At 38.5% G+C, this 21,061-nt stretch overlaps 1 protein-coding gene across 1 annotated transcript in view; it reads left to right on the top strand.

Moving 5' to 3' along the window:
• The window catches only part of PREX2 (phosphatidylinositol-3,4,5-trisphosphate dependent Rac exchange factor 2), a 177,121-nt gene that overhangs the window by 72,211 nt on the left and 83,849 nt on the right, over positions 1 to 21,061 (top strand). The window contains exons 11-20 of the mRNA XM_054057421.1: positions 5,392 to 5,536; positions 7,736 to 7,836; positions 11,961 to 12,064; positions 13,371 to 13,420; positions 13,975 to 14,050; positions 14,798 to 14,870; positions 16,007 to 16,149; positions 16,303 to 16,395; positions 17,680 to 17,828; positions 20,233 to 20,318. Coding sequence (XP_053913396.1) covers positions 5,392 to 5,536; positions 7,736 to 7,836; positions 11,961 to 12,064; positions 13,371 to 13,420; positions 13,975 to 14,050; positions 14,798 to 14,870; positions 16,007 to 16,149; positions 16,303 to 16,395; positions 17,680 to 17,828; positions 20,233 to 20,318 — 1,020 coding nt within the window. The remainder of the gene's footprint in view (positions 1 to 5,391; positions 5,537 to 7,735; positions 7,837 to 11,960; positions 12,065 to 13,370; positions 13,421 to 13,974; positions 14,051 to 14,797; positions 14,871 to 16,006; positions 16,150 to 16,302; positions 16,396 to 17,679; positions 17,829 to 20,232; positions 20,319 to 21,061) is intronic.

The raw sequence follows: 21,061 nt of genomic DNA, 5'->3' as shown, positions 1-21,061 counted from the left end.
TTGTGACTCTATTGTAAATGAGGACTAACAATACTTTCTTTGGTCTTCTAAAGTTAAGTACTGGATATTTGTAGAACATCTGCGATAGGACCAGAGTTTCAACTAAGAGTATCTGAGCACTGGCTGATTAATAGTGACATCTGGAATTAATAGCAGAAAAGCTAAAATGATGCCTTAGAGATCTAAACCTCAACAGTTTAAAAATAAATGAAAAAACAATGTGGTACAAATGGTGTCAAATACAACAAAAACTAGGTTTGTCAGCTGTATAGGGCCTTGTCTGGAAGTGGCCTTTAACAAATTAACAAATTGCACTTCACTATTAAGTTTCCTGACACTTTTGGATTCTTTATACTTTTAGGTAAGGAATGGAGAGTAAGTAGGAGTATTTTATGTCGATGGACTCTGGCTATTTCACACTATAGTATTGAGCAACTGGTAATAGAGGTGAATTTGAGTTAAACCTGGCCAAGCGTGAGGTCTCACGTAGCCATCCCAAAGTCGAGCCATTTCTTAAGATTTTAGCATCCTATGATTTGGGGAAATTTTCAGCTCCTGGTGTCCTCAGTGGGTTTGGCAGCACGGACACAAGCATGAAAGAAAGAGAACAGGTTTTGGTACACATTTAGACTCAGTTTGCAACATGGAATCTTCAAAAATGTTTCTTGAATATCTCTGTTACTCTGTCAACTTATAAATTTATCCACATCCTCCAGCACAGTGACTTTTTAATGAAAATATCTGTATAAACACCTCTTGCAAAGCAGGGTGCATAAGCTGAATTGTAGTTAAGTTGCCAAATCATAGAATCCCTAGGTTGGAAAAGACATTTGAGATCATCAAGTCCAACCATACCTGACCACTACTAAATCATATCCCTAAGCACTTCATCTACTTGTCTTTTAAATACCTCCAGGGAAGGGGACTCGACCACCCTCCTGGGCAGCCTCTGCCAGTGCCTGACAACCCTTTCAGTGAAGAAATTTTTCCTAATGTCCAATCTGAACCTCCCCTGGTGCAGTTTGAGGCCATTCCCTCTCATCTTGTCACCCATCACTTGGGCGTAGAGATCAACACCAACCTCTCTACAATTACTCCTTTCGGGTAATTGTAGACAGTGATAAGGTCTCACCTCCACCTCCTGGTTACTAGGCTAAACAACCTCAGTTCCCTCAGCTGCTCCTCATAAGACTTGTTCTCCAGCCCCTTCACCAGCTTTGTTGCTCTTCTCTGGACATACTCCAGCACCTCAATGTCTTTCTTGTAGCAAGGGGCCCAAAACACAGCATTCGAGATGCGGTCTCACCAGTGCTGAGTACAGGGGCAGAATCACTTCCCTGGTCCTGCTGGCCGTGCTGTTTCTGATACAAGCCAAGATGTTATTGACCTTCTTGGCCAGCTGGGGACATGTTCAGTCAGCTGTCAAACAACACTTCAAGGTCCTCCTCTGCCATACAGCTTTCCAGCCATTCTTATAGAATTATAGATTCATAGAATAGTTTGGGTTGGAAGGTACCTTAAAAGTCATGTAGTTTCAAACCCCTGCCATGGGCAGGGACACATCCCACTAGATCAGGCTGCCCAGGGGCCCACCCAACCTGGCCTTGAACACCTCCAGGGATGGGGCAGCCACAACTTCCCTGGGCAACCTGTGCCAGTACTTCACCACTCTCATGGTGAAGAAATTCTTCCTTATGTCTAGTCTAAATCTGCCCCTCTCCAGTTCATACCCATTGCCCCTGGTCCTATCACTACAAGCCTTTTTGAACAGTCCCTCCCCAGCTTTCCTGTAGCCCCTTCATGTACTGGAAGGTCACTATAAGGTCTCCTCTGAGCCTTCTCTTCTCCAGGCTGAACAAGCCCAACTCTCTCAGCCTGTCCTTGTATGGGAGGTGCTCCAGCCCTCTGATCATCTTTGTAACCCTCCTCTGGACCCATTCCAACAGTTCCATATCCTTCTTCTGTTGAGGATTCCAGAACTGGACACAGTACTCCAGATGAGGTCTCACAGGACAGGAATAGAGGGGCAGAATCACCTCCCTCAACCTGCTGGCCATGCTTCTTTTGATGCAGTCCAGGATATTGTTGGCCTTCTGGGCTGCAAGCGCACATTGCTGGCTCATGTCAAGCTTCTCATCAACTGGCACCCCCAAGTCCTTCTCTTCAGGGCTACTCTCAGTCACATCATCCCCCATCCTCTATTGAAATCGCACATTGCCCAGGCCTTGCACTTGGCCTTATTGAACCTCATGAGGTTCACACAGGCCCACATCTCCAGCCTGTCCAGGTCATTCTGGATGACTTCCTATCCTTCTGGTGTAGCAAATGCACCAGTCAGTTTGGTGTCATCTGCAAACTTGCTGAGGGTCCACCCCATCTCACTGTCTATATCGTTGATGAAGATGTTAAACAGCGCTGGTCCCACTATGGACCCCTGAGGGACACCGCTTGTCATGGATCTTCATCTGGGCTTTGAGCCATTGACCACTACTCTCTGAATACAACCATCCAACCAGTTTCTTATCCACCGTACCGTCCACCCATCAAATCCATATCTTTCCAATTTAGAGAGAAGGATGTTGTGGGGGATCATGTCAAAGGCTTTACAGAAGTCCAGATAGATCACATCCATTGGTTTTCCTGTATCCACTGCTGTGGTTACTCCTTCATAGAAAGCCACTAGGTTGGTCATACAGGATTTCCCCAAGCCTGTAGTGCTGCCTGGGGTTGTTGTGTCCCAAGTGCAGGACTCTGCACTTGGCCGTGTTAAACCTCATCCCATTGGCCTCAGCCCATTGATGCAGCCTGTTCAGATTCCTTTGGAGAGCCTCCCTACCCTCAAGCAGATTGACACTTCCGCCCACCTTAGTGTCATCCGCAAACTTATTAAGGGTACACTAACTCCTTTCATCCAGGTCATTGATAAAGATATTGAACAGAACTGGACACAGCACTGAGCCCTAGGGAACACTGTCTGTGACCAGTCTCCAACTGGATTTAACTCCGTTTGCCACCACTCTTCGGGACCAGCCATCCAGCCAGTTTTTTGTCCTGCAGAGGGTGCGCCTATCCAGGCCAGTGGAGGCAAGTTTTTCAGTCAGAATACTTTGAGAAATGATGTCAAAGCCTTTACTAACATCCGGGTACACTATATCCACAGCCTTTTCCTCATCCATTAAGCAGGTCACCTTGCCATAGAAAGCAATCAGGTTAGTTTGGCAGGACCTGCCTCTCATAAACCCATGCTGACTGGGCCTAATCACCCAGTTGTCTTGTGTGTGCTGTGTGATAGCACTCAGGATGACCTGCTCCTTGACCTTCCCCGGCACTGAGGTCAGACTGACTGGCTTGTAGTTTCCTAGATCCTCCCACCGACCCTTCTTGTAAATGGGTGTAACACTTCCCAGCCTCCAGTCAAGTGGAACTTCCTCAGTCAGCCAGGACTGTTGGTAGATGATGTAAAGGGCTTTGTCAAGCACCTCCAGCAGCTCCCTCAACAGCCTTGGGTGGTTCCCATCTGGCCCCATAGACTTCTGAATGTCTCATTGGCCAAGCAGGTCTCTAACCATTTCCTTCTGGATCACTGGAGCTCTGGCCTCCTTGCCTTCTGTCTCAGGAGGCTGTGTACCCAGAGAACATCTTATCTCACTATTAATGACTGAGGCAAAGAAGGCATTAAGTACCTCAAACTTATCCTGATCTTTTGTCACTAATGTTCCCACTGAGTCCAGTAAAAGATAGAGGTTGTCCCTGGCCCTTCGGTTGTTGATGATGTATTTGTAGAAAGATTTTTTATTAACTTTCACAGAATTGGCCAATCTAAGTTCTAGTTGGGCTTTAGTCCTTCTGATTTCCTCTCTGCGTGATGTCTCTTCAACCCTGTAGTCCTCCTGAGGTGTGTACCCCTTCTTCCGTAGCTGATATACTTTCCTCTTTTTTCTGATATCCATGCAAAGCCAAGCTGGTTTTCTTCCCTGCCAGCTCATTTTCCAGTACATGGGGGTGGCCTGCTCTTCACAGAATCACAGAATCACAAGGTTGGAAAGGACCCACTGGATCATCGAGTCCAACCATTCCTAACACTCCCTAAACCATGTCCCTCAGCACTTCATCCACCTGTTCCTTAAACACCTCCAGGGAAGGCGACTCGACCACCTCCCTGGGCAGCCTGTTCCAGTACCCAATGACTCTTTCTGTGAAGAATTTTTTTCTGATATCCAACCTGAACCTCCCCTGGCGGAGCTTCAGGCCATTCCCTCTTGTCCTGTCCCCTGTCACTTGGGAGAAGAGGCCAGCTCCCTCCTCTCCACAAACCTCCTTTTAGGTAGTTGTAGAGAGTAATAAGGTCTCCCCTCAGCCTCCTCTTCTCCAGGCTAAACAACCCCAGGAACCAGTCTAGGAACCTCCTAGACTGTCACTCTTATGTCACAAGGATTTCTTTCTTAAAGACCATGCATCCCTCTTGGGCTCGTTAGTCCTTAAGGGTTGTCTCCCGTGGAGCTTTATCAAGCAGCCTTCTGAACAGTCTAAAGTCTGCCCTCTGGAAGTCCAAGATGGCTGTTCTACTAACCCACCTCCTTAATTCTCATAGAACTGAGAACTTGGGAACCAAGCAGTTATCAATTTAGAATTCAAATCATGTATATAAATGTAGCTAGAACACTTTCCCATTCACTATGAACTTTAAGATGCTGTAATTGTATGTTTACTTAATAACACACAGAGCCTGTTGGTGTGTGTATATATAGGCAATTTTACTGGGTAATGAGGGACACTACAGTATCTGTATCTAGTACTATTGTTAGCTTTTTCTCCGAAGTATATTTTTTCCTGTCGATATTTTCATAATTAAAGAAGTGGCAAACTATTACTCAGATTGAATATGTAAAGTTATAGTTTAAAAAATGTAAAAATCTGAACAAAAACTGAAAGCACGTACACACATAGAAATGTGTGATTTTGTGCAGAATTAATAATTGTTTATTAAGAAAGCACATGGGATACGAAGATCTGTGATATTCCTTGGAAGCGCAAGCTTCTGTGAGTGGTTAGTAGGATGCATGGTTCAACAAAACCTGTTTTTTTATACTCTGTTGCATTGAAAGTGTAGTGATTTTCTCAAGAAGAGAAACAGGAAAAAATAAACCAGTAGAAATATTGAAATAAGCCCCTTGATAGTTTTCTGTTGCTGAAAAAATACTGAAGCAAATAAGAAATGAGTTGTGTATATGCTTTTGTGGAAAAGGGATGAATTATAAAATAAAAAATAATGGAAAACAGTTCCTTTACTTTTTTTTGGATGTGAAATATTGGTATTACTTCTCTTTTTGACAGAAGATACTGGAATTTAATGGCGATATCACTTCATAAAATTTTTATGATTTTTGGCAGGTTTAAAATTGGGCATGGAACAGGACACTTGGGTGATGATCTCTGAGCAAGGAGAAAGACTGTACAAAATGATGTGCAAACAAGGGAATCTCATCAAAGACAGGAAGAGGAAATTAACCACTTTCCCCAAATGCTTTCTTGGAAGGTATTATATGCAGTTTGTAATATGGATTTTAACCAGCTAAAAACACATCTTAAAAATTCTTTGGGATTCTGTAGAAACCACGCTTTAGTTGTAATGTCTGTCAGGTCTATTTACCTCTCAGAATTTAGCCTGGATGTAAATTGGCCTGCCTGAAATTTATAGATGCATGTTTGTATTCCACTGTAGTTTTATTAAAGAGACAGGCTGTAAAGACATGTTGCAAATATGAAATGTATCAAATAAAATAGTTTCTTTAAAGAAAGTTATCTTCCCAAGTTATTTAATGCGTTTTGTCTCTGAAACACCTAGTGTAGATTTTAAAATTTGCTTCATTCCACAAAAAAATGTCTCTGTCTCTGAAACTGTGTCCCTGATGTTCAGGCAGGAGGACAGAAAGAGTTATTAAATATTTACATGTTTAAAAATTTACCCCTCTTAATAGGAGGAGCTTTATAATGCCATATTATACCTATGAGTTAAGACAACTGAATGCAAGAAAAAGAGAAAGTAATAGTTACCGTAAAAATGTATATATCAGAAAAAAATTATTTTCAGGTGTGGAGGGCTTATCACTTATTTCATTTGACTGTAAGACAGTTGAGTATGGACAATATTTTCATAGAGTACAGTGACTGTTTTACACAAACGTGTTGTAGTGAAGATACCACTGGGTTCAAAAGCGGAAAGGAAACTTGGGAAATTTTCATGTATTATCAGAGGTCATATAGCTGAAGAAAACTGAAACCAAGATTAAGATAAATGATGGAGTTGTGCAGTTGAATCATGTTCCCTCAGTGAAGCTGCTGGAAGCAGGTGAGGAATATGCTTATCATAGAATCACCAGGCTGGAAAAGATCTTTGAGATCATCAAGCCAAACCATACCTGTCCACTACTAAATCATATCCCTAAGCATTTCATCTACCTGTCTTTTAAATATCTCCAGGGACAGTGACTCAACCACCTCCCTGGGCAGCCTCTTCCAGAGCTTGACAACCCTTTCAGGGAAGAAACTGTTCCTAACGTCCAACTTGTACCTATCCTGGTGCAACTGATGCCATTCCCTCTGGTCCTATCGTCTGTCACTTGGGAGAACAGACCAACACCCACCTCTGTACAACTCCCTTTGAGACACTTCTTGATAGTGATAAGGTCTCCCTTCAGCCTTCTTTTCTCTAGGCTAAAGGCTCATTGGTGGGGAGCATATGTGAAACGTTTAAACCTACCATCAAATATCTACGTCTCTATGCTATCTTTGAAGTGGACCCTTTTGAATTACGCTTTTGCTGGTCCCTGGGTCACCAGGGTTAAAACCCTTGAATACAAAAGTCCGATTATCTCACTACACTGTTCTTTTGATTTGTAACATGCATACAAATATCTTAGCTGCTATAAATTTGATGTCTCTATACTGCATCAGGTTTATTGGGATATAAGCCAGGCATTTCCTGCACAAGTACTATGTGCTTTGTGTATATGCTGAGGATGTCAACGTATCATAGTATCATAGTGTCATAGAATAGTTTGGATTGGAAGGGACCTTAAAGATCATCTAGTTCAAACCCCCTGCCATGGGCAGGGATATCCCACTAGATCAGGCTGCCCAAGGCCCCATCCAACCTGGCCTTAAACACCTCCGGGGATGGGACAGCCACAGCCTCCCTGGGCAACCTGTGCCAGTGTCACACCACTCTCATGGTGAAGAAATTCTTCCTAATGTCCAGTCTAAATGTGTCACACCTTGGAAATAACAGGCCTGCTGTTCTGTCATACTGCAATTATATCCTGCCTTCATGGTATATCTGTCCTGGAGCGGTGTAGAAACTGTGTCTGGGATTGCCAGGTATAATATTTGGCAGTCTGGTCAAATATGACTATGCTAGTTTAGGAAATCCCAGAAAACATTGAAAGTCTTCTTTCTGGGAAATCCCAGAAAACATTGAATAGCTTCATGCAGGTTAAACTTCTGAGCAGAAAAGAAAACACATCTCAAGGGAAACAACATGTATTCATGTTGAAATAAAAAAAAATTGAAGGGCGTGTTTTTTTTAAAGGGAATATGACGTTCTGAAAATAAATATGGTTAAGAGTCACTTACTAGGTTAGTAAGAAACACTAGTAACCAAGAGGACACTGTATTAGTAGTAGATCTTGTGGTATGATATTTTAAAGTTTGGTTTTTGCATCTATTTTTGTTTCAGTGAATTTGTGTCCTGGTTGTTGGAAATTGGAGAGATACACAAATCTGAAGAAGGTGTTAATCTTGGCCAAGCATTATTAGAGAATGGCATTATCCATCATGGTAAATATAATTAATTTTAACTTACTTGTTTCCAAGGTAATTGTTGTAATTAGAGTGGACTTAATTTTGTTTGACAAAAAGATGGGCTTGTTAATGCAAGACAGCTTGTTGAACCTGCATTATATCCTTGCAGGGACCTTCTGGGGCCATTGTCCATGGCTAGCAGATTTAGTGGGAGAGGCTCCATTGATTTAATCAGATTACATCTCTGTTGTTAGGATCACAACATTTCAAACCAGGACCTAGGGAAACATTACTGCTCTCTTGTAAGCCAAAACAATTTCTTAGGAAACAGAGAACAGTAGACTGCTTATAAGGATTTAAACCTTTTATTAAGGCAAGGCTTTTTAGGCGTATGTGTTCAACTAAGAATTGTAGAAGAGAGTGAGTCACAGTTGACTGTTGGTAAATGTGCCTGCTCATCTGTTAGGTATTACAAATGGAGCTGGTGGAATCCAGCCTAGAATCCAACAGCTTAATCTCTTGACTGCCTTATTGTCACTATGATGTACAGTTACTAGAATTGATATTTCCGTGGTGAAACTTTCAGTCAGCTATCTGTGTTTAGCTCATTCTGGAGAGAAGTATCACTGAAATGGTTCAGGTTTTGAGCCAATAAGGTGCAATTTCTGGAGGCAATTTGCATTGGTAACACTTCTTTGTTTCCAGAGCAGGTTCTCATCTCAGTCTCTTTTACAAAGTGTAGTCTAACAAGGCCATGTAAGCAAAGTGGAGAAACTTGTGGTTTTGAAGGCATGTTTGGCTCACAATAGGAACAGTCACTTAAAAAAACAACAGTGAAACAGCTGTGAAGTTGGAACTACTGTTCCAACATAGGTCCAAGGCGGATCCAAATCTAGAAGGAGTAATTGTTTATATACATTTTAATATTTAGACACTTCAGCAAGCAATGAATTTAATACATACTTAATACTTTATAAGTTCTTTGCTGTAATGTTTTCAGTGTCCTTGTCTGGAAAGAAAGTGGGAGTAAAAGAGTGCCACTTAGTTGTGTGCATTTTAAACATATGCACAGTAGGAGGAAAAACATTGAGGTTTTTCATCAGTAGGCATGTCATCTTTAATGTCAATCTACATGATTTTCCTCCACCAGTATTCAAAAGTCAGCTGCTATTACATTTACTACACACAGAGAATTGTGTTCAATGGAATGATTCTGGTGCTAAAGATTCTTATCCTGATCTTGAAATTTATATCCCAAATACATTCATAGATTTTCTCAATACAGAGTTAAATCAATATTGTGTAATTTCATGAGATAAAAGGGTAATTACATTAGAGCATAGAAATGTGAGCCAGACATGCTACTTTGAATAGTGAATCCAGCTGTGCTTCAGTGAAAATAGAATTCTTAAAATAAAGTTGAATGAACCATCTGTTTTCACAGAGGGAGCAAGGGAGAAAGAAAGTTTGGCTGTTATTCACATTGCAAATGTTGTAGAGGGCTTTGTTAGACTTTGCATATTTACTGTGCCGGACATTATTTTCGCTGTGTTGGGCTTCATTTTAGCAATGCCAGATCCATGTTGTGATGTGCATCATTTTACTTCCTGCTGTGTGAACTCTTGCAAGTAAAGCAGTTATGGTTTTCCCTTGTTTGTTTGGGTTGGTTTTTTTCTCCAGTTTTGCAAAAGGGAAGAATCTGTTTGTATGTTGATGTTTTAAATTCACCTGGTGGCATTCTGGAATGCATAAAATTACTTACATCAGCCAATGGGCTGAGATACTTTGTCCAGTCAGTTGCTGCTGCTGCTTACAGATGGAAGCTTTATCTCAACACAGTAATGAGGTTTGTAGTTACAAAACTAATCTGAATATCAGATGGTTTTAAAATCAATAGATATTTATATGGCTGTGCAGTTTCCTGAAATGATCTGCTGATCTGAGTCAAAATTATCCTGGCAAAAAAAAAAGTAATGACCAGTTTAAACCTGGATCAGTTCCCTTTTCTTAATGTGTGCCATATAAATATCTCAACAGAAAATACAGGTACATTGTTGGAAGTGAGTTACAAAAGAGCTTGGGGTGGCAACATTTTATCAACTTGAGGTGTTTGAAACTATGGTCTTGCAGGTGTATAGCTGATTATAGTTAAAAGGAAAGCTATGAAAGCTAAACGTTTTCATAATTTTTTAAGGTTTCCATGTTAGTACAGTAGCTGGTAGATCACCTGTCCTTCCTTTTGAGTAGAACAAGCCAAATCACGTTTAGATGATAGAATAGACCCCCCTTCAAAAAAGCAAATAGTGATTTACAGCTTCTCTCACAGTGTTCCCTGGATACATGTGTTATTTTACACAATACTGTAGTTGGAAACATCCTTGTCTGGTTTCCTTACTTTCCAGAGTTCAGGATGTGTCAGCTCCATGGCCCTTGTCACTTAGTTTCTGGTGCACTGTGTGCAAGTGGAGGCTGCAAAGACAGAGCAGCGCTCGTGTTCCTTAGAGGGCAGAGCCTACTCTGTTTCTCACGGGCATGCAATGATGCAAAGGTGCTTTGTAGTCTTGGATCACTCCCTGTGCTACATCTCTGTAACAGTGAGGAACAATTTGGCCTTAAGCAATACTGTCCTGTTGGTGTTTTTTCTGTAGTTGATGCTTTTAAAAACTCTTAATATATGCTGATCTAGTGTAATTTATTTTTTTCTCCAATAGTAGGAAATTATTTTTGATTAGAGAACTAGAAGGTATCTTTTCATTCTGAGTTAAATGTTTATAATATATTAAATTGCATTTACATAGTTGTGCTAGGCATTGTATATGAACATTTTGTAGCCTATATTTGATGTATCGAGAAGCAATGATACATAAAAGAGCTTAGGGATTATTTTGGATAATCACTGTAGCGTGAGCCATCAGTTCAAGGCAACTGGAATAGTGTCCTGGGCCTCACTGGTAGTAGATATATAAAATATAGGTGTGGAAGTTATTTTGCTCTTGCACATGACACTGGTGAAGCCACTTAACATATGAAGTCCAGGTTTTATGTCCACATATCAAATGATGTGTGGAAGTACTGAAAATCTTGAAAGGGCATGAAAAATGATGCAGGCAGAAGGCACCTTGCCATCCAAAGTTTATGGTGCCTAACTAAATCTTTTGAAGAGAATGAGGGATGATAGTTTCATCACTTGGCATATGAAAGCACGCACAGAAGAATTACCTAACACTTTCAGGTATCTGCCCTGATTAGTAAAGACATTACAGTAGCTTCCTTTATCAGTTAATGACATGCAAATTCAGTTTAAAAATCAAAGCTTACATCTGCAGGCAAAATGGTAATTAATACAAGATGTTAATCCTGGGACGGTGCTAGTGCCTGGTGCTGTCCTTGGGCATCTAATAAATCAGCTGTTTTTCAGAAAGACTTGCTGTAGTGCTGTTTGCAGGAGAAGTTTTGTATCCTATGATATGTCTGTTTTGATAAAACACTTGAAGTTGTGGGGTGGTTGTTGGAATCCTGTGGAACTCTGGAAATCCACATTAAGATCCTTTTTCAACGGCCTTTGGTGAAATGGGTTACCACCTTCATATTACTTGCAAGTCTCTTGCACTGAAGACCTTCAGCTGACTATGTATAGAGGAAGATGTTTCCTTTCCCTTTCCTCCTCAGTGCAAGACTGGAGATGTGTTGTAGAGGGCTCATATCGTTGTTGATTCATCTGAGATTGACCTTTGCAAGAATTAGAACAGAGAATAATGTGAAACAATAGTGTGAATAGCTGCAAAAGAAGCATTGTTGTTTTTTTTTAGCTATTTGGTCAATTAGCTTTGAAAAAAATGCTGAAAGCTAGAACAGATTTGAATGCCTAATTTTACAGGCTGTTCCCTCCCTGTATGCTTTTCTTTGTTTTGCCCCGTGACTTGAAATCGTTTGATTTCTTCTAGATTACTTGAACATTGTGAAAAATATTGTCATGAGTGACTTAAAGGAACTTCAGGCTGATGATCTAATTGGGCTTCCTGCCCTTCCCATCTGAAACCTACCTATTGCTGTGTAATGGGGCTGTTATTAGAGGAAATGATGCTGGCCCTCTTCTCTTTTGTTCATTTCTTCAGGAGGTCCCTTAACACTGCATGACTTTTTTTTTTTTTTTAATTTAGTTACAGATAAGCACCAATTCAAACCCGAACACATGCTGTATAGATTCCGATATGATGATGGAACATACTACCCCAGAAATGAGATGCAGGATGTGATCTCTAAGGTACAGAATAGAATAATTGCTGTTATTGGGAAGAATACATGTGAAATTGAGGTTCTGCTTAAAAAATAATATAGACTATTATGTTAGGATAAATTAATTTCAATTTTCCATTTGTAAGGAAAGATTTTGGCTTCTTATACAGTTTAAATACAAAATTAAAGTTTGTTGAGCTTTAGTTATTTTTTTTTATTTATTTTTTTTTTTTTTTGTTATTTAATGATTACGTGTGCAGAACGTATTGCCTGTGATTCTGGGTAATTCTGAAGCTAGCGTTTCAATCTGTTGTCTTTTTCAGTCCATTTTAATAGGCGTGAAGTTATAAGGAGAAAATAATTTTTAATTTTCTGCCAAATCTGAGTGTCTTTTATTAGTACCTTAACAAGGCCGTAAATCTGCAGTCACGTAGATGTTTAAACGTAGATAGGTAGTGCTATCCACCTACACTACTGAGCATAACAAAGTGATTGAACAAAGTTGCCTTTAAACTCATTAACTTTTCATGATTTTGAGGCAGTAGAAAATGTCAGCATTTGAGTATTACATTGCAATGTCATTCACTTTTCTATTGGCATTTGTTAATGTAAGGTGTAAGTAGAAAAACCTTCAATACTGAACTACCACTCACAGCAAAGTAGGCTGGAATCTAATTTGACACAACTTCTAATTATTATACATGGATCTTCTTGCATGTTATAAGCAGTTGTTTTGTGATAGTCTGCTAAGGAATACTAATATGATTTTTTCAAAAAGTAACATTTTCTGATGGAAGTTTCTTAAACTCCTCCAAGTGTCGTATTTTTTTGCCTTTAATTGAAAATGCTTCCAATTTTTTGAGTTTTTTGGCTTTTTTTTTAAAGTTTATTGGTTAGTTATAATTTCTATTTGTAAGTAGAATATTGATGCACATAATCAAATGCAGGTTTTTTTTTTACTTTAATTACTTACTTTCTGTGTAGGATAGCAGTCAGTGATGGGAAAAACCTTAATGCATTGAAACATTGCTTTATCTTTTAGGTTTTGTGTACTTTTCCTTTGAAGTACTAGACCTTCAGAATTTTTTAATGCTACCTTAAAGTTAGTCATTTTTGCATGTGTCTCAGTGAAGCTTACGTTAGTTTGGAAATGTTTTCTTTCTCATAATTTATTCATCGATATTATTATCTGGAAATATTACGTTTTGGCTCATGAAAATATGTAGAAATTTGAACAGACATTTTTTTCTATCACTTCCTTAGTGTACCCATTCCTCTTAGGTTATCTGTGGTGTGAACACGTGGTTAATTTGCCTCATCTTTCTCTTTAACAGGGTGTACGACTGTACTGTCGCCTTCACAGTCTGTTTACCCCAGTAATTAGGTGAGTCCAATTGGGAGATTCCTAGAGAGTCATTCAGAAGTAGTATATAATCTGAAAGATACTGTGTTTGCATGTAGGAATCTAATCCATCCTTTCTAGATTAATCTCTTGGGAGTAATCAAACAAGACTGAAGGGCTATCAAGACAAAAACCATAACTGAATCATTCAATTACTGCAAGCTCATTCAATATGACTTTTTTTTTGCAGACTTTTAGAGCCTTCTAAGTCCGGATGGATGTGTTTATATGCATACTGTGTGTATTAATATACTCCTTTACTGGCACTCCCATATTTCATTTGGAGAATCCTAGCTGTGACAAAACAACTGCTTTTGTACTGCAGTGATTATCGCCCAAGTAGATATGGTCAGCCTCCTCCTTTCTATGTACCCAGAAAGGTTTGGCTTGCTTTTTCACTGGAGGCAACTTCTGAGCCATTACAAAACACTGAATTCATGCTTGCACTGACTTGTTTGTAAAATAGAAAGTTTTTTTCTCTTAGGCTCTTTTGAGCTTTTCTTTGCATTTTTTTTAAGTTGCTTTATTTTCAACAGGGATAAAGATTATCACTTGAGAACCTACAAATCTGTGGTCATGGCTAACAAACTCATAGACTGGTTGATTGCACAGGCAAGTATACGCTTTTGAATTTATGTACATTTTGCATTTATATTCAAATTTGAAAAGGAGGGATATATTAAGCAGGATAACATATAAACACTTTGTGTAAAGGTTATTAGAACAGCATGTGTAAGTGTAATCCTCTTAAATTAGTAAAGTAACAGAAATCAGCTGTCAGCAGCCATGCTGTTCATCCCTTTTGTACTTATCTTCTTTGTTTGTAGTTGAACTTTAAATGTTTTAATAAGACTTAGCTTTGTGATTCAGCATGTAACATTGTTCATGGCTTAAAATGAAGTGGATAGGCTCTGAAAAACTCTGAATTACTAACTAGATGGATAAAAGTCAATACCAATTTGCTGTCATCAGTTCTGTTATATTTTAAGCAAGCTAGGAACAAGAACAGGGTATTCTGTTCACTTAGTAAACATGCACCAGTTTTATAAATAAAAGCCAAACCTCAACAGTTTTAGACTCTATTATGTTCATTTTTTATGGAGAATGCAGTGTTACTAAAATTTTTACATATTTATTTGTGACTATAAAGAGGTATACCACATAGAGGTCCCTTCCAACCCAAACTAGCCTATATTTCAATAAGTCTACCATTCTATGTGCATTCTGTAAATGTATGTATGGTGGTGTGGGTAGGCATCTACAACCTTTGCCAGCCCTTTGAGGTTACTCAGCTGTGGATAGAATCCATGTCGCTGCCTTATTAAAATATGTAAATAAAAATATGCTATGGTTTAACAGGGGGATTGCCGGACGAGGGAGGAAGCTATGATACTTGGTGTTGCTCTTTGTGATAATGGGTTTATGCACCATGGTAAGTAAATACTGTCTGTACAAGCTATGCTTACCTTTTGTTTAATGATATCTACATAGTCGGAAGGAAAGGCAGGGGCTAATAAAGATATTACAGAAGGGATAGAAAGTTGTTTCATTATATCACTGAAGAGACCTACAATAGTCTTCAAGAAAAAAAGATAGGCATTTTATGTTCTGCAAGTTATATTCAGTGTTGTAGCATGTACTGAGGAATTTATCCGCTGAAGTAGCCATTTTATTAGCAATTTTGAAAGAAATTTCTGACGCAGGTAATACATGTTTGTGCAGATGAGACAATAAAAAATTAGGAAATATGTAGGAAAGAAAGGAGACATTTTGCGGGGAATGAATAAAGTATGGAGGAGTATGACTTTTAAAAAAGGTGAAAGGGTGACAACAGGAGAAAGCAGACTATAGAAAAATGAGACAATCATAAGGACAGCATCGAACAAAGAAGAGAGAGAAGAGCAGAGATATGTACAGTACCAAAATGAGGTGAAAAAGGTCATGTTTAATACCATCAGAGGGAAGATTTCAGTGAAAGGTTTGAAGCACTAAATCATTTACTGAAATGAAAAGAGAAAGAAATTATGTTTTTCATCAGATTGTTTAGAGAAGAAGGGAGAATTAACTTCCTCTCTGGTACTGTTCATTCTTTTTCCTTTGATTTTAAACATGCAAACTGCATTCCTGTACTGTTCTAGTTGCTTCCACATCCCCACAAAACCCATTTCTAATATCAAACCTGTCATGCATCACCACCTGGAGAGTGCCAGAACTTGGTGGTGAGCGGAAAGTAGGAGAACTTAAAAAAAAATTGTTATTTTAAATCCTTTCTAGGAAAAAAAACTTGTGCTTGGTATTTTCAGTAAAACCAGTTCAGGCTGATGTGTCTTTCTTTGCTTGATGGAATCCAGATGATGTAGTTGAAAACAAGCATGTGTGATACCTATCTGTAAAGGATCCAAATAAGCATTGTTGTTTATGCTAAAAATTAGATTTTGCTAGATTGAGACACCAAAATATTTTGTTAGCTATAAATGTGTGTATGAATGTTCAGTAGTTTATGGTTCATAAAAGACATGATATTCAAAAGGAAAAAAGGATTCATATGTGTGGTTTTGTATCACACAGTATTAGAGAAAAGTGAATTTAAAGATGAACCACTGCTGTTCCGTTTTTATGCGGATGAAGAAATGGAAGGGTCAAATATGAAGCACAGACTCATGAAACATGATCTGAAAGTAGTGGAAAATGTCATAGCCAAGTCATTACTGGTGAGTGAAACCCAATGATTATGTGCTTTGATGGGTAAAAATACTGATTGTACTGACAGTAAATCAGCACTGTGTATTGTTATTTAATGGGGATAGACTTTAGCTCTTCTTAATGACTTTCTGAGCAGTATATTGAACAATTTTATTTTTCAGATTAAATCTAATGAAGGCACTTATGGTTTTGGTTTAGAAGATAAAAATAAGGTGCCAATTATTAAGGTGGTGGAGAAAGGATCAAATGCTGAGGTATCAAGTTTTATAAATTATCTTCCCCATTTTATCACAGGTGTATGTTTTCTGTGTCCGTTAGGAAAATCTGTAGTAGTAGAATGTAACAAGGATGACTTTCCCAGAAATCTGTGATTGTGAATATTTTTCTCTTTTTTTCCTTGTGTTTTTTGGTGAGTGTATCAAATACTGATCTGACCATTATCAATGCTTATGTTCTGCTCAGGTAAATTGTCATATTGAGTAGTGATACGAAAGTTTCTTTTTATACATTTTGTAATATTCCAGTGATGACATTAATCATGAGTGGAATACACATTTTTACTAAAATATGAAATGAGTACTCAGCTATTCTGTGAGTTGTAATTGTTATATTTCATAATAAAGGATGTATAAAACTTCAGATAAAGTCTTGGATTTAAGAATCTGAATGAATAAATTACAGCCTTTCTGTTTGTTACTATTGCTTTAGATGCTCTCTGAGTGAATTTATACTCTGCTGGACTGTATGGAAGTCTCTATATGTGTAAAGATAAAGAATAAGTTTTTTCCATGAGAGAAAAAATGTAGCCCTATATTTGAAGCCTTTCTAAATCTCATGGTGGAATAGAAATTTATGATAAAAATAGATACAGCAAATCAATAATGTAATAGAGCTGCAGAGGTATATCCAGGGTTATTTCTAGCAGTCAGGTTCTGCCATGATCTCAGATGGTGCTAAGACTTAGACTGTGCCCTAAGCCGCTCGGTCTACTGCTATCAAACTGGTTATGGTTCCTTTCTTGTTAGACCAGAGTTTAAAAACATTGGCATGCCATACCTTTGGCTCAAAGGCTATGAAATAGTTAAGGATATTGTTTTGTTTTGGACCTTAATAAATTATTCACATTACAAAAATATTAATCAGGTCTTTCCTTATGTAAAGAAGCTTTAGTGCCCTTGGAGAATGATGGGTGGACAAATTGGGTATTGTCATAAAAGAAATAAACTGGCTCAAGGAAAGCTGTTGTGTTAATTATTACAAATATTATCTGATATCAGAATACTCTCATAAAATCTTGATTAAGACTAGGTCTTGTAGTTAGGTCTTTTCAGAATGAATGGGCACTGTACCCTTCATGTCAATTTAACAAGTTCTAGAAGCATTTTGTGGTGTTAAGTCTTTTGTGCATGGTATGCGAGGCAGGCATAAAGAATGTAAAGGAAATGTGCATGTCATTGGGGTTGCATGCCAGCAGAAGTAAACATAATGTTAGTGGTTTATAATAGGCAAATATACACTCAACTGTTATTTTTTTCTAGATGGCAGGCTTGGAAGTTGGGAAAAAAATCTTTGCCATTAATGGTGACCTGGTTTTTCTGAGACCCTTCAGTGAAGTGGATTGCTTCCTGAAAGCATGTTTAAACAGCAGAAAGCCCCTGCGGGTTCTTGTGAGCACTAAACCACGGGAGTAAGTTGTCATTCCATTGGTGGAATTTTAATGAAGTGCAGTCAAAGTGAATTTTAAAAGACCAATGGAACTTTAGACAGCACTGCTGTAAAGTTATTTTAAATGCTGTATCTAATCTGACTTCATAAAGTTGAGCGATTTGATCTGCTTTGATTTTGTTGTATTACATTTGTCACTAAGCAAAAGTGAAACACAAGTGCTTTACACCATCTGCTCTGCCACTTCCAGTACATGTAGGAACCATGAGTGTAAATGAAGTTTAAAATGGACCGTTTTGATCACTTATCTCTTACCGTGTTTATTGAACCAGTCCCTCTGTCTGGGAATTAGTTGCTGTTTTGGCAGAATTTGGACTCTGTGACCTGAAGGGACTCTTTAGTGTGTGTGCTCCTTGTGTAAACAGCAGGAGCAAGTAAACAGCTCTCCCTCTTTCTGTAACAGAAGCATTTCTGTGCACAGTTTTGACTGTTCCTACCTGAATGCAATTTTTATTACATAAATACAAAATAAGATCTAATGGCTGTTTCAGTCAGTATATAAATGAGCATCGGTCTGTTAATTAAGTTAATGCAGTCGTTACTAGTTTATACATACTGAAGAAAGAGAAGACATAGTGGTGAAGAGTAGGGTAAGGAGGAAGCATCTTCTGTTACTGGGTAGGACAGAGAGTGCCTTGGAAATGGTTCTGGTTCAGCAGTAGAATGGAGCTCTACTTCTCCTAATTATAAGCAAAGGCGTCTGAGAAATACAATGGCACCCAGAAAGGGGAAAAGAGCAAATAAATAAATATGGCATAAAGGTGATAATTTGGAATTGTATGCCAAAAGAAAACAAACCCCCAAACAAACAAAAACCCACAACAAAACAATCCCCCAAACCAATAGATGATGTTTTATCAAGCATAAAAGGCATATCTTGGCCTTTCTTTAACGCAGATCATAGTTCTTACAGAAATTTCCGGTGAAAACGCGCGTGAATTTCAAACTTCCCTGAAAACTACTCTGAATGAGTAGTTCAGAGGAGTTGAAGAATTTGTTTGCTGGCTGTTCTTTGTCAGGACATGCTGGGAGCACAACAGTGTTGGCAGAAGAGACAATGCTCTCCTAATTAGCCTGAACTGCCAGTGATGGTCTTTCATAGCACATTAGTATGTTCACAAAGCATTTTCAGAATGAAACCATGTAGATTATATCAAATTCAGTTAATACATGAGTATACTAAATGATGCTATACTTATGAAAACATTTCAAATGGAAATTCATTAATATCAAGAATATTCTAATATTAAAAAAAAAATATAGCTTTAGTGGGTTTTGAATCTTAAGTCTGCTGATAATCTTCTCCAAATGCTAAACGTAATGTATACTAGAAAAAAAAAATGGAAGTACAGGAAAGGATGCAATGACATTGTTCAAAACTACCTATTGATCAAATTCATGACAGTCCAAATGTACTTTAAAAATCACTTTTCAGCATCAGGTTGAATTTGTCTGCTTTTGCAAAAGCAAATGAACCTCAGGAAAAAAAGACCCCTGAAATAGTAATGGACCTGGCTCTGGAAGTAAAGGCTGCAGACTTAAATCAGTGCAGTGTTATGCATGACCTAACTAGCTCTGGTAAGGACTAATGCAGCTGCATTGCTTTCCCTGGAACCTGGGCAGATATCATGTGGATATGGTAGCTTACTTTGGGTAAGATCAGAGTTTCATTTTAAGGACTAGATGTGAATTTTGATTCTCAGAACTGTGTTTTTGTTAGTTGTGCTTCTTGGTAGATTTATTACAATTGAACTTAGACCAGGCAAGTTTGTTACACAATTTGCTTGCAAGTTATATCAACAGTAGTAGGTGTTTCTTGCTCTACGAAACTCCCTGCTTTGCATAGCTGCTCAAAAAACTGCAACAAAATAGTTTTTCAGTAAAACTCACCAAATAGACAGTTAGATGTTAACAAACTGTAATACGGATCTAGTCTCCAAAGTCTTCAGCAGCTCATCTGACAGAACATGCCATGATCTGTTGTCCTCAGGCTCTGTCCTCTTGGCTGAGAGAATGCTTGCCTTCCTAGGGCTTTCAGTGTTGCTGTGCTGTGGCAATTTATCCAAAATGTAGTCTCTTCGGGAGGAATTTTAAAGCTGTGGTGGTGCTTCAGTCATACTTGGCATATTGCATATCCCTGCAAAAGAGCATTGCATTCCTTTGGTTTTGGTATCTCGGCTTGCTCTTATTTCTGATGTCACTGCTGCAAGAGATCTGGAATATGAATGGTGCTGAATCTGAACCTGTGAAATGAATGCAAGTGTGGAGTCTTACACTTTGTAACCTACTTATTGTTGTCCACTTTGATCTTGAAAAACAAAATGCTGCTTTTTTTCTACATTCATATTGAATCTTTACTTGTATAGGACAGTGAAGATTCCTGATTCTGCAGATGGACTTGGATTCCAAATCCGGGGATTTGGCCCATCAGTTGTCCATGCTGTTGGGAGAGGTAAGCCATAAGAGCTGTTAATGGTAGTGGTAAATGTACATTTAATATCTAAATGACCTGGTTGAGCTAAATCAAGGTTAGGTCCAGTGATTCAGCTTAGATTTCCACCCCCACAAAGTAAAAAACAGTAAAAAACCAAATAAGATTATTTTGTATTCTTATACTTTGTAAGTTTTGGTTAGATTTTCTGTCTTTTTGTTTGTTTGTTTGTTTTGTTATGTATTTATATCGATGTAGTAAAGTTAAGGTGTGCATTCTTTACAGACTGAGGAATAGCTGATGGATGTAAAATCACATTCTCCAGCAAATGGGTGTTGGGAATCACTCACTTCCTAAGTTAATTTGTTGTGTGGCCATGTGGTTCTACAATGCTCTGAAAGCATTTTACAGAAAATACACTTTCCACAAATCTTCTCAAGGGTGCTAATGACCTAATTTGCATTAGTAATTGCAAATGATTCCTCTAAATACCGTTTTGTCCATTTTATGATGTGATTTTCAAGTGCTTACCATGCCTAACTCAGTATATTGTTGATTGGTGCACTGGTGATAAAAGTTGTTCCAGATTTCTTTGTTGCCATTGCTTGATTTTAATGGTAGAGCCAGCTAACACTGTTTTTTCAGTTACTGTGGGGCAGCTGTGTCCTTCCTTTCACTCGTCCCTTTGTAACTGAGGAATTTAAAGTGAACTGATCTACAAAGCCACCAGATTTGAGCAGAGCTCAATGATTTTTTTTTTATTT

This window comes from Cuculus canorus, chromosome 2 (assembly GCF_017976375.1).
Source record: "Cuculus canorus isolate bCucCan1 chromosome 2, bCucCan1.pri, whole genome shotgun sequence".
Lineage (NCBI taxonomy): Eukaryota > Metazoa > Chordata > Aves > Cuculiformes > Cuculidae > Cuculus > Cuculus canorus.
This window is presented reverse-complemented; position numbering and strand designations above follow the sequence as displayed.